The sequence below is a fragment of the Ciconia boyciana genome, chromosome 13, assembly GCF_034638445.1.
Source record: "Ciconia boyciana chromosome 13, ASM3463844v1, whole genome shotgun sequence".
Taxonomy (NCBI): Eukaryota; Metazoa; Chordata; class Aves; order Ciconiiformes; family Ciconiidae; genus Ciconia; species Ciconia boyciana.
This window is the reverse complement of record NC_132946.1, coordinates 3,803,514-3,822,189: the sequence shown is the minus strand read 5'-3', so window position 1 is coordinate 3,822,189 and position 18,676 is coordinate 3,803,514. Positions and strand designations below refer to the sequence as shown.

Below are 18,676 nucleotides of genomic sequence, written 5' to 3'. Positions count from 1 at the left end.
ACACCATACAGGGAAAAGTTTTCCGCAGGTTCAGTTCCTGGAACATCCCAGCAAGGAGGGGAGGCAGCCTCCATCCCTGCTGTGTCGTGTGGGGACCCGAGCGAGACCTTACGGGCTGGAGTTTGGGAGGAAAAAATTTGCATCACATGCTGGAAAACCACACAGCATGGGGCCCAATCCTGCCCTGGCAGGGAGACAGGGCTGCCTGGCCTCACAGGCGGTGTTACCCTTGTGCTGGGGGGAAAACGAGGGGGGAAAACACCTTTTCTAGCCCCTCCGCATCCCCACCGGAGGCAGCCGGAGGGCATGGGGCCACGCTGCGCTCAGCCCAGCTGTCGGGGCTGCCAAGCCCTGAGCACCGCTTCCTCCTCCAGCCCCTGCGTCAGGGCCCTGTTTACATTTGGTCTCGCTGATGAGTCCCTGGAAGGCGCCGGGGCTGCGGCCGCAGCATTGTTCTCCCTGGAACAATAGGGGCTGGGGACTCTTCCTGCCGGGGCCGTGGACAGGTCCCGCACGCTGCAGCCGTTTCCTTTATCTGCCCGCTCAGATGGGGGACGCTTTCCGCCTGCTCCCCGCTGCCAGGAGCGAGGTGTCCATCGCCTTGCGCCCGCAGAGCTGTGGTCGATGCCAGGCAGGGAAGGACAGGGATGGAAACGGGTGCAGAGTGGTGACCACGGCCGTCCGTTTCTTGGTTTGAAGGTTTAGGTCTTTCAACCGTGTGAGCCCAACCCAAGGGTTGGATCGGCATCCCCAGCTCCCTGCAGACCGTCCCACCTTGGAAAAGCCAAGGGTGCAAGAGGTGGCGTAGCATGGAGCTGGGGCCCAGACCATCTCTGCTCTCGTTTCCTGCTCCCATCCTGGGTGGAATCAGGGTGTTTTTTGTTAAAAGCAGAACTCAGACTTGAAACCAAGTGTGGTGACTTTTCTGTCCCTTAGAAGAGAGCTCCATGAACGGAGACCGGATAGACTGTGGGCGGAAGACGCGTGTCGAGAGCGGGTACTTTTCGTTGGAGAAGACCAAGCAAGACTCAAAGCTGGAAGAGCAGCAGCTGCCGCCCCCACCGAGCCCGCCCAGCCCCAGCACCCCGAACAACAGGTACAGTTATCCCAAATCGCCCTCACAGGAGCATGCCCAGCCCTTTCCTTCCCCAGGTACCCGATCAGGCGACCGAATGATTCACAGCTTCTCTCTGAACTCCTTGGACTCGAAGAGCAGTTGCCCCATGCACAAGGACTCCAGCAGCAGAGATGTAGGAAGGGGAGCTGAAAAATCGGGGCGTCCCCTTTCTTTTAAAGCCAGCCGGCAGTACACCACCCTGGCCGACGTTCCCAAGGCCATTAGGATCAGTAATCGTGAGGCCTTCCAGGTGGAGAGGAAGCGGCTAGAGCGGAGAACCCGGGCCCGTAGCCCTGGGAGAGAAGAAGTGGCCCGGCTCTTTGGCAATGAGAGAAGGTAAGGGATGAGTGGCTGATCTCCTGCTTGCATGCTTGCAACGGCAGCGAGGCTGGGTCCCTGCCGCAGCCCTGGACGGAGCAGGCGGTATTTGCCGCATGAAGCCCCTTTGTATCGCAGTGCTCCTGTGTTTAAGGACGCCCATCCACACCAAGCAGGCAGTGGGATGTCTTTAGTAGCGCCAGCAGGCAGGTGTCACCCTGCCTGGGGACAGCTGGCTGAGGTGGATGATATTTGGCGGCCATATCTGCAAGCAAGCCCACCCTCCCCGTCCCCTCCCCGGCGCGGCACACGCTGGCAGCTGGCACCATTAATTAGGTTAGCTCTCTAAATGGTGTTAGTGCCGGGTGCGTTACGCAACTGCCTAATGAGCTGAGAGAAGTTTCAAAATGTCACGGCATTAATCTGGGAGAGGAGAGGTGGGTGCAGTGCCGAGGCAGGGCGCAGCGGGCTGCAAAATAGCTTAGCACGGAGGAGGACGGGGATGGTGTCCGCACGCACGCCTGCACCGCGCACCGGCGTGCTTGGTGCTCTCTGGGCGAGGCGAAGGGCAGGCTCGACTTGCCCTGGGAGAGACGCATTTGAGCGGTGAAGGCAGCAGAGCAAACCAGGAGACAGGCCCCAGGCGAGAGGGCCGCCTGCCAGTCTGATTTTCTTGCCCTGGTTTTCCTCCGGGCATGTTCTCTCTCGCACGGTTTCAGCAGGCGCTTCTCCTCTGTTTCTTCCCAGCCCCTAAAGGACTGTTTTCCAGCCTGGCTTCCTCACGAAGAGAGCTGGGAGCGGGTTTGGGGAGGGCGGCGCAGCTTTGTGCTGGTGCCACCGGTTGGCAGGAGGATGCCAAACCCAGCCCAGCCTCGGCGGCGTGCACAGCGAGTGCCAGGCTGGGGATAAAGGAGAAGAGCACGGGTTTGGCTTTCTCTGCCTTGGGAACTGGGTGGGAGGAGAAGGATGCCACGCAGGTCCCCTGTCCACCCTGGCTGAGGACAAGGCTGAGGAAAAGCTGGTGACTGCTGGTTTGCAGGGTGAATTTGTGCAGCGCGTTGGCTCGGGTGGGCGAGATTGTTTGCAACAGGACGCCCTGGCCAGCACCTGCCCCAGTGTGAGAGGACAGCATATTCCTCCAGTGCCGACAGTCTCTTGCTCCGGCTCCGGGGGTATCGTGCAGCACTGGGACCCGGCACGGAGCTGGGATGTGCCAGCTGAGGACAGGGAGGAGCAGATTTACAGGCAGATAACGGGGCCCGGGAGAGGATGCTGCTGCCAGAGACTGTCCTTTTTTAACGTCAGCCCCACTCATTGCCTGCTGACAGGTGCCTTTTCCCAGGGAAAGCCTTGTTTTTCCCAGCCCAGCTGGGCTCCTGGGGCTGTTAACAGGTTTTTATTGCTTTACCAGTATTGGCAAAAATTCCCCTATGTCAGCTCAGGGCCTTTATCAGAGCAGGATGGGTGCAGGGAGAGGAGCGGGCGCTGCAGCAGGCGCAGAGGTCTTGCTGCCCGCGGGGCTGAGCCCGCTCCAGCGTTTGGGAGGGGGGTGATGGCAGAGGACAGGGCAAGGGGTCCCCACCTGCCAGAGGGTTTGGCTGGGGGTCGCAGCCCGTAGCACCGGAGAGCGTGCCGTGAGCAGGGACGGCTCAGAGGGCAGTGTTTAGGGATGGGCACGTTCGCTTTCTCCTCTGGTAACCTGGGAATTGGCCCGTGCGGGTGGCGTGGGTGGAGAGGCCGTGTGTCCCGGAGCTCGGGTGGACTCGGCAGGGCATGGAGAGGCAGTCTGACGTCGCACCAGAGAATTAACATTCTCCAGCACCCTGCTCAGCTTGGCTTGGCTGCTTTTTAAATTTAAGTTTACTTAGTCCACATATCCCTCTCATTTTCCTCCTCCGAGCTCAGGCTGTGCTGTTTGAGGTTGAGCAAATACAATAACTCACTTCCATGCTGTGGGGTCAGCTTTTTCCCCCGGGTTTAACACCATTTCTAATAATCCTAATAACCCACTAACGTGTCCGGGAACGCTTGCCTGAAATCGCTTGCCTACATGCCAACCCCATAGGTGCCAGCCGGGCATCGTTCAGATCGGCCTTTCATCTCTCAGTGCAGCCAGATGAACTTGCTCTGATTCTGTTGGTATTTTCAGCTCTGCCTCCTGTTTTCCATTTGCCCACCGTAAATCAGTGTGAGTGTCAGAGCTATGGATGGAAAAGAATTATTTTAGGTACTCACTGCTGCATCCTGAGTGACATACCTGTAGACTTAGCTACAGATATAGCTGTTTTTCAGGCTTCTTGTCCTGTTTCCTTATAGTAAGAGATATTACATGACTTATGTCCAGGACTGTGCTGGAAATTTTCCATGTTGACCATTTATACCTGACGCTGACTCCACGCCCCATGCAGACGTCTGAGCTCACAGCCGCTCAGAAACATGAATCAGAAAACGAGATAATCTCCATGATTTTGGCGGAGCGGCAGAGTGCGAGTTCCCTCTGCTGGCACGCGGCAGGACAGGGCTGCCGGCACCGTGCTGCTGGCACCGCACAGGGGGGCTCAGCCGGGCTGGGGGAGAGGGTCTGTGTCCAGAAAGGTCGAGCCATGCCTCCGGTCTCCCATCTCAGATGCATCCCTAGGGCAAAAGAGCGGGGGCGGCTCTTTGGAAACCCCATGGATAAATCTTCGTGTCTGTTTTGCACACAAAATCCCAGTGGAGAGGGCTGCAGGGACAACCTTGGATGCTGGTCCCCATATCCCAGCAGAGCTCTGCAGCTGCGGGGATAAATCCTGGCACATCTCAGGAAGGTGTCAGCAGCTTTGGGAAGGAGACCACCATCGGGTGAGGAGTCCTTGGGGTGCAGAAACCCGGAGCCCCTTCCTCCAGGTGTGCGGCTGCAGGCTTACCCGCCTTCTGCAGCTCCCCGGGTAGCATTGGGATTTCTGGTTGGCAAACTTGGCTTTTCTTGCACAATTCCATGGATGCAGCCTCTAAAACCGTGGCTTTCCCGGTTCACCCCACGTTCTGCTCATGCTGGCAAGAGTCCGCTGTGGCGTCTGCCGGATCTGCTGTAGGAGCATGGTCGGGGGACTGAGGAGTATTTCTAGCGTCGATAAATAGCAGAGCTGCCTGAAATAGCTTAAAAGACTTTTCTTTCTCAAATTCCTTCTCTGGAGCTTCTTGAGATGTAAGGCTCTGCTCTGAATGCTGCTTCTATCCATAGAGAGGAGCGCCTGCTCTCCCAAGTATAGTGGTTTTTTTTTTCTTGTATAACTATCTTCTTCATTTTTGTGGACTTTTTGGGGAAATTCCTCTTCCTTCTCCTGACACTCGCTGTCTTCCTTGCTGCTAAATAATGAATGAATCCAATAAAAACAAGCCCTTTCTTCCAATCAAAGAAAATCACTTTAACAATAGCTCGTGCTGGTCTTTATAGCTTTCCTTCCCACTGCACACGCTCCTCCACCTAACAGCCGAGATCTGCAGCTCGGGTTTAGTGGCCTGGAAAAGATTAACAGCCTGCATGGCCAAGGAACTCCTTGGGACGAGCTTTGTAGTTGAGAAAGCACTAAACTGCACCGCAGCTTTTAAATTGCTTCTTTGTACCTTCCTGTCCACAGCCTTGTTTGTCAACACGGAGCTGCTGCTCAGAGGGAGCAGCTCTCTCCTTGGCGTGGTGGGGAGGAGAGGAGAGCCCTTCCCCTCCCTGTCCCCCCAGGATCTCTAGCAGTAACCTCTCTGAAATGTTGAGCTAATGGGAAAAAAACGATTCTTTCCTGTAGTCCAGATGATATTAACCCTTGGGGCTGTGATTCGGTTGCAGTGATTTATTTTTCTCCTCCCTTTTTCAATGACGAATTACTGGAATGATTTTGATTTTGTTTTGTATGTAGATGCAGATATATAATTTCCTCTTCTGTTCATTCATTTTCCAGCCTTGTTTTCTTCCAGGTCTTGTTGCTCTCCACCTTCTCCTGCTGTGTTGCTGTGTGACGTGTCCGCCTTTACTTCGCCTGCTTCGCTACCATCTCATCTCAATCTCAAGCCGTAGAACAACCTGGTGGTGCAGCCCCTTTCATGAGAAATCAACCTGCTTTTGATTTTGTTTTATGTTTTTTGGTTGGGTTTTTTTTTTTCTCCTGATTTGTTTTTCTTCAGGCCTTCACCTAGTAGGGCACAGACAATGTTAATTCATGGACCTCTTACTCCTTCCTAAACTGAGACTCAGAGAAGGTTGGGCCAGTGTAAAAAGGGTTAAAAAATTGTGACTCCCAAACAGTTCCCCGTCTGTCGGTGAACCGAGGATGTGGATTTATGCTCCACAGGCTGGCTTATGTGAATGTGAGCAGAACATCCCAGGGGGACTGGGAGCTCTGTGCGAGCCCGGGATCTGCCTGCTCCCAGTCGGCAAACTGGGAGGCAGCAGGGGCTGAACAGATGTCCCGTAAAAACGTCAGAGACGTTTGAATTTACAGAGTCCTCCCCACCTATTTTGTCCCTTCCTCTTTGGTTGTGGGCTTCAGCGCCTGGTCCTGGCAGCCTGGCTCTGAGCAGCAGTGGGGGGACCCCAGCCTGCTGGGGGATGTGATGTGCTCAGACTCTTCGTCTCACTTACGGAATTTGGTGCAAATGTTGGTTGAAAACTGAACATCTCATGTTTTTTGAGTCCTTAACCTGCTGTTCCTTTTTGTGGGAAGTGTTAAAAATGGTTTTCTGGGTAACCTGTGTCCCCTCATGTGGTTGCCATTGTGATTTTGATGCACATTAGAGGTTCACATAGAGCAAGCAGCCCCGAGTTTAGATGCGGCACGTGTGGGTCCAAATTTTGTGTCAAGAACCCACCCGGATTGAGCTTTTTGGGGAGGTTCGAAATTGAGCTTTAAACCTCACAGTTTGGAGCTCAGCTGGCATGTGTGTTGCTGTTGGGTTATTGTTTCACGTTCCCAGGTTGTGATTAAAGACCTGAGGTTGATACTTGCCCAAACCCCCAGGCATGCAAACCTAGACAGCAGCAGGTCCTTTGAAAATTCCAGTATTTCCTCTCCTGTGGGTCAGCGAGCAGCTTTTCATGCTGAAACGCCGCTTTTAATTCCACCTGCAAAGGCCTGTTGTTTGCTCGTTCTTAGGAACGTCCCATTTGGGTTTGGTCTGGGATTGGCTCCTGTTCCATCCACATTTCTTCATAGTTCTCCTCCGTCCTTGGAGACCTGTGTGCCACGGAGTGATGGGCCACCGAGGCGGTGTCTGAGAGCCCAAGTTGTGCTCCCTGCTGTCCATACCAGATTTGCAGACCAGTTTGAGGGGAGGGTAGAGCCCTGGGGTTTTGCAGGGGATGCCCTGCTGAGCCTGCACAGGGTGCTTCTCATCTCCTCATGCCTCTTCAGCTGGTGCACCCTGCAAGCCAGACCCGTTGTCGAGAGGCACCTGTGGACAGTCCTCACTCAGTGCAATCCTGTGGACCTTACCCGTGTGGGGCTGAGTTTTTACAGGGTATCTACTGCGGTGAACACGCAGGGTGACCCGTAGATACCCATTACCTCTGCACCCCGGCTTGGTCTGATTTGTCTCTGCTCTGTGGCCTGGGGGGCCATCGATAGCTGGAGTGCTAGAGAGTAAAGACAAAGCTTAAGCCAAAGCTGCTCAATAAATCCCTGCTTCTCAAAGGGCTGTAAAATTTACAAGTAAAAAGTTATTGCTGGTTTTGCAAGGGTTTTCTAGATATTTAAGAAGATACTATTTGTGGAGCTGAGGTTTTTCCCCACTTTGGCTGCAGGTAAAATGGTGCGTGTCAGATCGGGGCATTTTGCCCTGGATTTGTGCACGCTAGAGCTTGCAGAGAAACAGGGACCAAAAGCCAGGTGTGCGTGAACACTGGGTCAAGCAATTCTGCAGCCTTAAATTTGTGGGATTGTACAGCTCGGTGCAGTTGCTGTTCTTGTGTTTAAACCGGCTCTGGTTTCCCCTTTCTCTCTGTTTTCCAGGCGATCCCAGGTAATTGAAAAATTTGAGGCATTAGATATTGAGAATGCGGAGCACATGGAAACGAACGTGTCGGCCGGTGCTGCCCTTTCCAGTGAGACGCGGCAGGGCAGGAGTGAGAAGAGGGTTTTCCCACGGAAACGGGTAAGCTGCTCAGCTGAGGTCTCCTGGTGGGGTTTGGAGGATGGCGCCTGGGATCCGGCAGCCCAGGATAGAGGGTTTAGCTATAGGGTTTAGCTATAGGGTTTGTCCCTGGGTGGAGCAGGGGATCTGGAGTCACAGGCAGGCCCATGCAGGAGCCAAACCGCTGTGTGTGCTCGGTCTGTGCAGGTTTGCTGCTTGCTGCTCTGCTCCCTTGGCCCAGCTGCAGATCAGAGTGGAAAATCAGGCTGTCTTTTCTCCTTCCTCCAAAACAGAAAGAGGGAAACTTCAGATCTGGCATGGCAGGACACGTCAGGATGGGGTGAAGTAACAAAAGAAACAGGCAGTCTTGAGAGTCCCAGATACACCTAGATATATTGGGAACAAATTAGTGCCTGAGAGGACAAAAAAAATGTATTGCCAATGAAATGACACTTGTTCTGAGCCTGAGATGCCCCTTAAATACATGGATTTTTATGCCGTGAGCCAAGAGAGTGGGACTCGCTGTCCTAGTTCGCGCGCTGATCTGGGCTAATGCTGTTTACACAGGACTTCACTTGCGAAGGTGCAGCTGTGGGCTCCATCCTGGATGTGTCTGCATCTCCTCTGTCCCCGCATCGCCGGGCAAAGTCGCTGGACAGAAGGTCCACAGAGTCCTCTATGACGGTGAGCCACTGGGGCCGTGTCCTCTGCCTTGGGGGAGGACGTGAGAGGCCCTTCCCGGGCAGGTCCGATGAAAACTTTATTGTGCTGCTTTCCCCATAGCCAACATGTAGGACGTAGGATACGCTCAGATTCAGAGCAGGTTTCAGGGACTTGGCTTCACACTTCACACTTGGTGTGTTAAGGAGAGCTAACGCCTGTCCTGGCTTTCTAATGATGCATCTTTGATGTTTATGCAGTTGCAAGTGGGTGTCAGTGGGACGAAGGCTGCGAGGAAGGGCTGAACCTGCCCTGCTGAGCTTTCCTCTCTTTGCGTGTTTCAAATGCTCACCAGACCTGGAGGCAAACAGTACAGAACAAACACAAAATGCTCTTCTCTCACTCACCACCCTTCCGTAGGAACAAAATAAATACACTTGCTAATCTCTCAAAAAGATTACACAGCCATTGTAAATATGAGCTGCATTTTTCGTGGATGGACAGCTTCTAGTCAAGGACTTCTCAGAAAAATGCAGTAGCTTAGCGTTTCTGTAGTAGCTTTTCGTGCGGACTTGTACAGCCACAAAGGTGATTTTTAAATTCTTGGTGGTAATAAAAAGGTGCAAGAAGTGCACATTACGTGGTGATGCACATGGTCTAATGAAGGCAAGAAAATCATGCAGTCGGTGGGAAGAAAACCTTTTCCTTGCATTAAATACGCCTTTATTGTGCCAGTCCTGCTATAAAAGTAGCAACATAAGAAAAACCTGCATACCTTCTGGCTTGCAACCATGATTGCAAGACTCTCCTCTGCCCGTTGGCTTCACTGTGTCAGATCAGATCAGTTATCCGCCAGGATAAAGGCTGAGAGAGAGTTCGTCCCTTGTTAGGCTCGGTGGGTTACAGCAGAGCTGTGGCTTGCACTGCGTGGGTATCTCTTCCATCGAGTGCTTCCTCTGTTTTTGGTTTCTAATGTCTACACCCTTCAGTGGCAGCTGGTCCCAAACTTTTCATGCTTCAGCAGCTTTGCAGCTTCGGGCAAAGCCTGTGCTCTCCTGCCTGCCCCAGCACTCGGAGGAGAGCAAAGGGGTTTCCATGGAGGAGCAGGACCTGCAGGAGAAACCTTCCTGCTCCGGGTGCTTCTGTAGTGTCTCACTGCAGCCCGGTCTGAAACCTGCATACACTGCTTAGCAGCATCTTTCCTCTCTGGCTGCTTCTACACCTTTGCTTAAACTTTAAGGAAACTAAGAAGTGTAGTAAAGTAGTATGAATGCTGCTAAGGAGGGATTTACCTGCTTTTGCAGAAGATTCTTGCCCTGTTCTCCTTCCCAGTTGATAAATAACAAGCCCATGGGCAACTGTAACACTTGCGCTACTTCTGTTTTCCTTCTCTGCAAAGTGCCTGGTTGGGAGCTGGTTATTTTTGATGCAAAATGTAGATCCTTTGCTTGATGCTCTCCTGTTGTACAAGAAAGAGCTTAAACAAGACCCAGACCTGGGGACCATGATTCCACCTGCTCTTTGACAGAGGAGAAGCAGGCAGGTGATGGTATCGCTTTCTCAAGGTAAATTAGGGCTGAGATTAGAACACCCAGCTCTCATAGCCTCCTTCAGAGATGGATGTAGTCATTGCAGATGCAATTTTCTCTATAGCTCGTTCGTGGCTTATCACTGCCTCGTCAGCAGGTCCTGCTGGGGCTCGGCGAGTTTATTGCCTGCAGCCACATCCCAGCCAGGGCTGCTCGGGCTGGCGTCTGTCCGCTCCCTCTTCCGATTCTCTAGGGCTTCGGGAAGGGCAAGGTGGCATTTACTTTCCCATATGTTTTTGTGGAGCAGGGCTGGGTTCCCGCCACTGTGGGAGCACTCAAATGTGAGATGTGCCGCCCCACAGCGTAGGTTTGATTGAACAGGCTTCCAGACTGCAGTTTTCCATTGCTCCCCTTGCTATAGCCTGTGTCAGATGCTATAGCTGCATTTCACACACTGCTGTCCTTTCCTCCTCCACTCCGCAGCACGTGGAGCAGCTGGAGGAGCTCAGCCTCGAGGGAGCAAAAGCATTTCCACCACATCCTTCCCTGCGCGCGGGCAGGGCTGGGAGGAAGGGCTGGCAGGAGTTATCCCACGCTGTCTTGGTTGCTTTTCTCACAGCTTCAACATCCCGATGCACCCGCTTTGGAGGAAAGAGCAGGTGTCATTTGGGTGGTGCAGTGCTCGGATTCCCTATATTTCCAGCCTTGGGAACTCAGCCTTGTTTAGAACCCTGCAGCTTTGTATGAATAGCACATAGTTTTTCCTTCCTAGTATATAATAGAGGGACAAAACTGCCTGCAGTCTTGCTAATTCCTTGCTTCTCCTTGCTCTGTAATGCTGGTGTAACAGTAGGAAATTGCAGGAGCAGTGCTAGGAAGTGGACAGCCTGAATAAACCATACAGCAGGTCTCTGTTCCTCCTGGGAGCAAATGTTTAGCTCCACGCAGTATAATGATCCAATTTAACTGTTGCTGGTCTCTTTTATTGCTGTGCTGTGTTTTATCAAGCTGCTGCTATTGTCTGCTGGACGCGGATGCTTCCACCCTCTCCTCTGATCGCCTCTCTCCTTTCTTGCAGCCCGACCTGCTGAACTTCAAGAAGGGCTGGTTGACAAAGCAGTACGAGGACGGGCAGGTGAGTCCGGGGCAAGCTCTACCCTTCACCATCGGTCTTCGGTGCTGCAGTTGGTCCCGGTTTCTGGCAGCTGACACTCACTCCGACGTCCCGGCTGCGCATGGGGCTACTCTCAGCACTGACGAAGCCCTGTTGTCCTTGCAGGGTAGATCAGTATTGAGCCGTGCTCCAGATGGGAGAAACCAGATGTAGGCGCTTGGGCAGAGCAGTGACAGGGTATTTGTACAACTCTGGAGCCAGGCAGCAGTGGTTGTGTGCGAGCCCTGTGCAAACGGTGTTTGTCTTGGAGTGGGAATAGCTGGTGCTCTGTCCTGGGCAAGTTTCAAAGCCCTACAGCTGGATATCGTGTCGTGGGTTTCTAGGGAGCCAGGGCAGCTTGAATAGCAGCACTGGTTTTGTGTTCCCGTTCTCTATTAGTCTCATCTCCCTTGCGACCCAGCAACCTCTTTGGCATCAGTAATGAGGCTCAGATAAGGTCTCCTGAGCGCCGGGGAAAGGGCAAGGCCAAGAAATAAATAAATGCCTCTGAGTTGGCACTGAGGGAAGCAGCCACTGCCGCTTTCCTCCTGTCCATTCCCAGAGGGATGCGGGATGTGCTGCTCTATCGGAGCCTTAGAGACGGGCACTGATGCCGAGGCGGCATGGGTGCCCTGGCTGTTTGCAAACCGCCCCTCCCTTGGATTTCCTTCCCTCCCCTCAGCCCGTCGAGGGAAAATGAAGGCAACTCGCCCACATAGAATCATAGAATCATTAAGGTTGGAAAAGACCTCTAGGATCATCTAGTCCAACCGTCAACCCAACACCTCCATGCCTACTAAACCATGTCCTGAAGTGCCACATTTACACGTTTTTTGAACTCCTCCAGGGATGGTGACTCCAGCATCTCTCTGGGCAGCCTGTTCCAATGCTTGACCACCCTTTCAGTAAAGAAATTTTTCCTAATATCCAATCTAAACTTCTCCTGATGCAACTTGAGGCCATTTCCTCTTGTCCTATCGCTAGTTACCTGGGAGAAGAGACCGACCCCCACCTCACTACAACCCTGAGTGCCGTGGCCTGGGCTCCACTGCGGGTACCCACTGGTGCGTTGGGCCCTGGGGCCGAGAGCACGTCTGTAGGTAGCCAGAGGGAGAATCAAGTGCTTTATTAACTGCAAGCTGCCTTGGGTAAGCCTGTGCCTCTCTGGGAGCATGCAGAAGGCATATTTGTATAGAGCAAGGGCCAGGAATAGGCTCCAACTCAATTTCTAGGTACTGCAGATAAGACATGAAGGTTTTACTGCCTTTTTTTTTAAACCAAAAAAGTTCCCTCCAAGGCTTTAAGTGCAGCCACTAAAAGCATTGTCTTGCCAGTGGAGCTAACGGGAAGGGTCCGACTGCCCCCATGGCTCTCGCCGTGTTTCACCATCACGTGCGGGGTTGGTGCCACTGAGGGTCCAGCGCTCTGCCGGTGCGGCAGTGCCGGGGAAATCGGGGTCCTGGCAGTGCAAACCATCACGGTGTCCCTTGCATTGCTGCCTGTTTGGGTCTCCCCTTCTCCCTGGGAGGGCCTCTCGGTGAAGCCGGGTGCGGAGCTAGGAGGTGAGAGGCTGCGAGCTGCCTCCCTGCGGGGCGTCTCTGCCGGGTGACCCGTGATGAGCTGCCCGGGCTCCGCTCGTGGGGAAGGAGCAGGATTGTAACTGCCTCGTCTTGGTTGTTTCCTAGTGGAAGAAGCACTGGTTTGTGCTGACTGACCAGAGCCTGAGATACTACCGGGATTCGGTGGCGGAGGAGGTAAATGTCTTCCCCATCAGCATTCAAACCTTTGCTCTGCACCCAGGGGAGCCCCAGGTGCTCCCAAACTGACCCCAGGCAGATTGTCTTCCCAGATGCCGAGGTCCTGGAGCATTGCTCTTCAGGGCTTTGTGATTCTTGAGGACCTGCTGTGTGCCTCTTTGCAAGCCCACCGCGCTTTGGGGTTGCAAAGCATTACGGCTTATTTTACCTCTTCCCTCTCCAGGCAGCTGACCTGGATGGAGAAATCGATTTATCCACGTGCTACGATGTTACTGAGTACCCCGTTCAGCGAAACTACGGCTTCCAGATCCACGTAAGGAAAACGTGGGGAGGAGGAAGAGTCCGGCTGCAGAACAGCCAACAGGGCTGCTCATGCTGTGCCACTGCTTGGGGATGCTCGTCCGTGGCAAGGGAAACATCTCCCCGAACACCTAAGAGAGGCCACCCGCCATCCCCCACAGTGCTCCAGAGAGCTGCGGCCTTGGGTTTGAGAGCCAGTTTTTTGGTTCACAAAAAATGGAGGGGGAAAAGGAAGGTTTTGTCTCAGCCTTAGGGTCTCAGCTACAGCAAAACTAGCCTGATTGCTGAGAAATGCTAATTCCCCCCGTGAGCGTGCTGGGGGATGGAGGGGCTGGGTGCGACCTCCGCACGGCCAGTGAGCAGTGTCCCAGCACTGGGTGCTCGGGGCTGGGTGCAGGGTGGTATTGGGGGAGTGGGAAGGTGCTGGTGGGTGCATTCATCAGCTCTGAGCCGGTCCTCCTCTCTCCCTAGACGAAGGAAGGGGAGTTCACCCTCTCCGCCATGACGTCGGGCATTCGCCGCAACTGGATCCAGACCATCATGAAGCACGTTCGCCCCACCACTGCTCCCGATGTAACAAGGTAAAGGGGGGGTTTAGCAGCCCCTGCAGTTGTCTGGTTTGCTGTGCAGGAGTAACTCTTCCCTTATCCCCTTTCTTTCCTCTTTCTGAGCCTATCCGTTCCTGGAAGCTGCGGCTCTTTCTCACATCCCTCTCTCTGGGTTTAATTTGGATATGCTTTGTGGGGATGCTAATATGCTGAGTTACTCTTCCGCGTGCAGATTTCAAAGAGGGTTGAAAATGTGGCTTTAATTTGTGCGTAGGAATATGAAATACTGTTCCTATATCAAGGCTCCTCTGGATTCCCACCAGGTATTGTGAAACCACTTGGATTCAGTTGTGCTGGGTTCTCCCTTTCCTCTGGCTACTGTTCAGCATGAGCTGCCCATCCCCTCCGCGGGTCACGGCAGCACGAGCCCAGGGTTCAATTTAGAAGCTGTTTGGCTCTGGTATATTTTAAACTCCAGCCAGCAAATCATCTTCCCTCCTCTTTTGATCTTCCAGATAGCTGCCGCAGCTCATTCCCCTTACGCGTTAGTAATGCTCGCGTCTCCTCCTGCCGTCAGTGCCAGAGGAAGGGACCCCCCGCTTCACAGAGTACCTTCTGTGAGCACTTGCGGCTGCGGGTAAAGGGTGTTTGACCTCCTCACAGCTAACCGCGCCAGCCACACTCGTATGGGCCACCTCTTACAGGCTTCGTGGACACGGCCGCACCATTAACTCCGTCTCCTGTCCTTACCGTAGCTGCAACGAGCAGGTTTTTGCCAGGTTTGTCCCTGCATTGACGGAATGGCTCTTCTCACCCGGTGCTGTTGACCCGGAGATGCTCCAGCCTCTCCTTCCCCATCCCGCTTGGCACTCGGCCACCGTTTCCCAGCCCTGCCCGAGCTCTGGTGGATCTCGCGGGGGTCTCGGGGAAGCCGCCTCTCTCCTCACTCCTGTGTATGTTTGATTTCCATGCAATCCCAGGAAAAACTTCTCTTTGAAACTATCCGTGCTGAAGCCCAGGTTGGAAAACTGTGTTCTCTCCTGTATTAACATTTTGTGGTTTGTATATCTCGTGATTCACTGCATGCTCCTCCTTTTTTGCACCTCGGATGGGAAGTCCTGCAGTTTCCATTTATTTTTCTTTCTTTTCTTCCCTGCCCTCCCCCCCGCCCCCTCCTTTTTTTTTTTTCTTTAAATAAAAGCCAGAGAGAAGGGAAGAAGCAACCTGGTCTTGACACTTGATTTCCACACACTGGTATCTTCCGATGTGACTAGATATGAAGATGAAGACCAAGGAAATTTGAGGGGACCTCTCTGCCTTTAAAGAGCCAGATACATTTATAGCTTAACAGGTTACTGCAGCACGGTAGTCCTGTGCTCTGCATCTGCTCTGAGCCCACGCGAAGTGGTTTGACTTGGCTTACCCCAGTGAGAGAGTCCAAGTGCAGGTACCAGTTGGGCAGTAACCTCTTACGCTGCCTAAATAGACCAGGAATCTCAGTCTTGAGCTGGGGAAAAGGGAATTATAGGTGCACGTCTGTCGTTTTCCAAGCCGGTTTCGGATGGGGTAGAGTCTGGCATGGGTTAGTCATGTTGCTGAGAAGTTGTCGCTGAAGGGCTGTGCCACGCGTGAAGCAGGGCTGTGTTCACCCGGTGCCTGCTCGCAAGCCCTTTGCTGTGGCGCGTGGGCATGGGGGGTATCCCAGCCCATCCCGCCTGGCTTTGGGCACGTCACTAACATCCGCACCCCGGGAGTGGCTTGTGGACGGCTGCTGGAAAGCCGAAGGACAGACTGCCAAAGGCTCACGACGGAGAGGTGGCAAATGTCTGCACAGCGCAGCCGGGGCGCGAGAGGGACGTTAGCCTGGATGCTCGGCTGTGCCAGGAGGGTGGTGGTGTTCGCCCCGTCCCTGGGGCTGGTCCAACTCCGCACACTCCTGCAGCCCTCCGCCGCATCTTGTTAACCCGCTGCCATGTCTCCACTGAGCCAAACGCATGTTTTCTAGGTTACTCAAGTTCTAATTACTGTTTATATTGCTGCGTGTGTCAGCACCCAGGGCCAGGGGGGGGGAGCAGGTGCTGCACTGCTCCCTGCCCTCAGCAGTGCCCTGCGATCTGCAGAGGCACTAATTACACTCTGGTAACGATGACCATGCCAATATAAAATACCCATAAGAAAGAAGGTGGCCGCTTCAGCACTGGGTCCTTGTTCAGCTCCCAGCCCCGGTGAGGCCGAGTTCCCCAGTGCCCCCCCCAGTTCCCTGCAGCCTTCGTGTGCTTCTTGCACGCTGCGGCAGCACGCTCAGCTCACACCTTGCACCGCTCCCACAGCCACCCGTATTAAAAAAAAAAACCACAACTTTTTGTTTTGACCTATAAATACCATCGCGAGGCAAAGACCCCCCCTCCCATGTGATGCGAATTAATTTGTCTGGGATGGAGGAGATGTGAAATGCTTGAGCAGAATTAATAGCCATGGGGCACTTGCAGGAGATGAAACGAAAAACTTCGGGTCAGTCTTCTAAGTCTCTTAACTCAGTTCCCAGCGGCCGTCCCTCCGCTCCCTGACACACATCCCACGCCCTTTGGAAAGCAGCAGAGGAGAAATGAGCTTGCGAGAGATGTCACCTCTAGAAATGCCGAGATTCCTCCATCTGGTATTTAGAGCAGCAGGATTTCTGTCTCTCAACAATGTCGAAGGGGCCCCAGGACCCCCTTTTTTCCTAGTGCTCTTCTCCATTTTAAGACTCCATCTCATCCCCACTTTACTTATGTAAAATGCAGCTGTAATCACTAACTGACTCCAGATTGAGTGCCTGGCTTTGGAGTCGTGCAATGTCTTCTAACGGTTGAGGAGCGAGGAGGTTTCATCGTGGTGCCTTTTGGGTTTATTTTATTAGCTGCAAGTGACAGAGCTGAAGAAGGAATTCTCTCCGAGCTGGTTTTAGCCTGTAACTGCCAGAGTTTCTTGAAACCCAGCTCTCCTGAGCCTTTGGTGTGATCGTGGATGAAAGTGCATCGGAAGATACTAGCCCTGGACCCATGCAGAGTCATCTCTTCTGCTCCATTCTTTGTTTTGGGCACATGTTGGCTGCGGGAGCTGGGGTGTGTTACCAAGGCGGGAGGAGAAGCCGTGCTGCTGCTGCTCCCTCCCGGTCACGGCAGTCTCGGTGCATGCGGTCCCATGGGTCGGAGCCCCGTTAGTGGTGGTTTGCCTGCAGCGAAGGGCCCAGGGAGCTGCTTTGCAGCTCTTCCCACTGCGCCCTTCTGGAAAGCTTGTTGAGGCTGCGCTGGAGGCTGGAGCCCGGGCGGATGCTGTGGTTGTACTGGAAGGGAGGAGAGCCAGGAGTCAGCCTGAGCAGCAGGGCTGTGCCTCCGGAGGCATCTCGGGGGCTTCTGATAGCAAAGAGGGTTCAGCACATGCCTGCCACTCCCTCGGGATGGGCTTCCTCTGCAAACTTAGCATACTGCTATTTTCTTTTTTAATTTTGATCTGCATGTTACAAGGCTGGCATGTCTACGTTTAATAAGCTAATACTGCATTATGGATTATCCATAGGTTGGAAACGGTATTGCCTTCTCCTATTAACTTTCCCTGCTTGACAAGTATGTCTCCCCTCTCAACCCACCACCCTCTAACTCAGCACTAAAAATCATTCCTTGCTTGAGAAATGGGCATTTTCAGTGACTTCCACAGTGTGTTGAATAACTCTTGCTCTCCTTGCTGCACCGACAACTGTACATATGGCGTGCAGCCCCCGTGCCGGGGCGGCTGCCCGTGCTGCCTGCAAGGCTGGTTTCCCCGGCGGAGATCTGTGCCTTCAGTGCAGATAGTGGCACGGAGAAGTTTTCGACCCATTAATACCCCGACTTTGCCAAGCTCAAGGAAAACCTTCCCCCTGTTACCCAAGACCTCTGGGAGCTGCTCTGTGCTTCTCCGCCCTGCAGCTCTGAAGCCAGACTGACTTTGGTGGGACTGGTGGCATCCTCCCCGCAAGCACGTGACTATGGCCGCGTCGACCGGCGTGTGTGCATGGAGCCCCGCAGCCGGGGAGGCGGGCGGCAAGCCAGCTGGCGGGTGCCGGAGGAGCTGTCGAAGCCTCTTCCCCGCCTGGCAGGACGGTTCGGAGGAGCTGTCGAAGCCTCTTCCCCGCCTGGCAGGACGGTTCGGGGTCGCTGCCTCGGCTGCGGGCTGCTGCTGGGTCATGGTTGCCGGCCCCAGGGCGGCTGCCGAGGAGGAGCGAGGTCGGGATCGGCCGCTCTCCAGGGGCCGGGGGGTGCCCAGGAGCAGCCGGGGCCGCTTGCACCAAGGCTTTGCACACCAGCGCGACCCCAGGGAAGGGCAGCGGCGGCTCCTGTGCCCGAGAGGCGATGGGAAATGGAGGGGCAGGGGGGCACACACATGGCATTGGCTTGGGCTTCCGGCAGCCCCTTTCCACCCGGCTCTTCGAGGCATGCGTGGGAGCGCCTGGCCATCTCGAGCACCCACTAACGCTTTCCTTCACCCTCTCTCTGTCCTCGCAGCTCCCTGCCGGAAGAGAAAAACAAAACAAGCTCTTCCTTCGAGACTGGTCCAAAGCCGAGCGAGAAGCTGGATGCGGAGCAAGCTGAGCTGGACCCGGAGCAGAAGCGGAGCCGTGCCCGGGAGCGCCGGCGAGAAGGACGGTCCAAGACCTTTGACTGGGCCGAATTTCGCCCCATCCAGCAAGCCCTGGCGCAGGAGCGTGCAAACGCTGCAGACTCCTCCAAGAGCGGCTCTGCCGCCTTCCCCAGGGACGCCGGTGCCGCCGACGCCGACCTGGGAGAGCTGGAGCGGGAGCGGGCCCGGCGGCGGGAGGAGCGGCGCAAGCGCTTCGAGATGATTGATGCTGTGGACGGGGCAGGGTCGGAAGAAGCACTAAGGATGGAGGTGGACCGGATCCTGCCCGTCCCGGCGGACATCAAACCGCAAAACGTCCATGTGGAGATCGAGCAGCGCTGGCACCAGGTGGAGACCACCCCGCTGCGGGAGGAGAAGCAGATCCCCATCGCGCCCCTGCACCTCGCCCATGCCGAGGACCGGGACGAGGGGCTGACAAAGCAGCACTTGACCACGCTGCTGGAGAAGGAGGTAAAGCGGGGTGCGTGGGGTGCAGGCTGCCTGCTGAAATGGCCTTCAGGAACTGTGGGAAGCCTGAGCAAGGCTTAAAAAAG

At 54.5% G+C, this 18,676-nt stretch overlaps 1 protein-coding gene across 6 annotated transcripts in view; it reads left to right on the top strand.

The window, feature by feature from the left end:
• The window catches only part of LOC140658789 (myosin phosphatase Rho-interacting protein-like), an 83,164-nt gene that overhangs the window by 44,440 nt on the left and 20,048 nt on the right, over positions 1 to 18,676 (top strand). For 2 of the 6 annotated variants that reach the window (XM_072877591.1, XM_072877590.1), the window contains exons 7-14: positions 937 to 1,453; positions 7,417 to 7,558; positions 8,105 to 8,221; positions 10,805 to 10,861; positions 12,565 to 12,633; positions 12,860 to 12,949; positions 13,408 to 13,517; positions 18,008 to 18,593. In XM_072877591.1, the coding sequence (XP_072733692.1) occupies positions 937 to 1,453; positions 7,417 to 7,558; positions 8,105 to 8,221; positions 10,805 to 10,861; positions 12,565 to 12,633; positions 12,860 to 12,949; positions 13,408 to 13,517; positions 18,008 to 18,593 (1,688 nt within the window). The remainder of the gene's footprint in view (positions 1 to 936; positions 1,454 to 7,416; positions 7,559 to 8,104; positions 8,222 to 10,804; positions 10,862 to 12,564; positions 12,634 to 12,859; positions 12,950 to 13,407; positions 13,518 to 18,007; positions 18,594 to 18,676) is intronic. The other 4 variants (XM_072877594.1, XM_072877593.1, XM_072877595.1 and 1 more) reach the window with 4 other exon arrangements.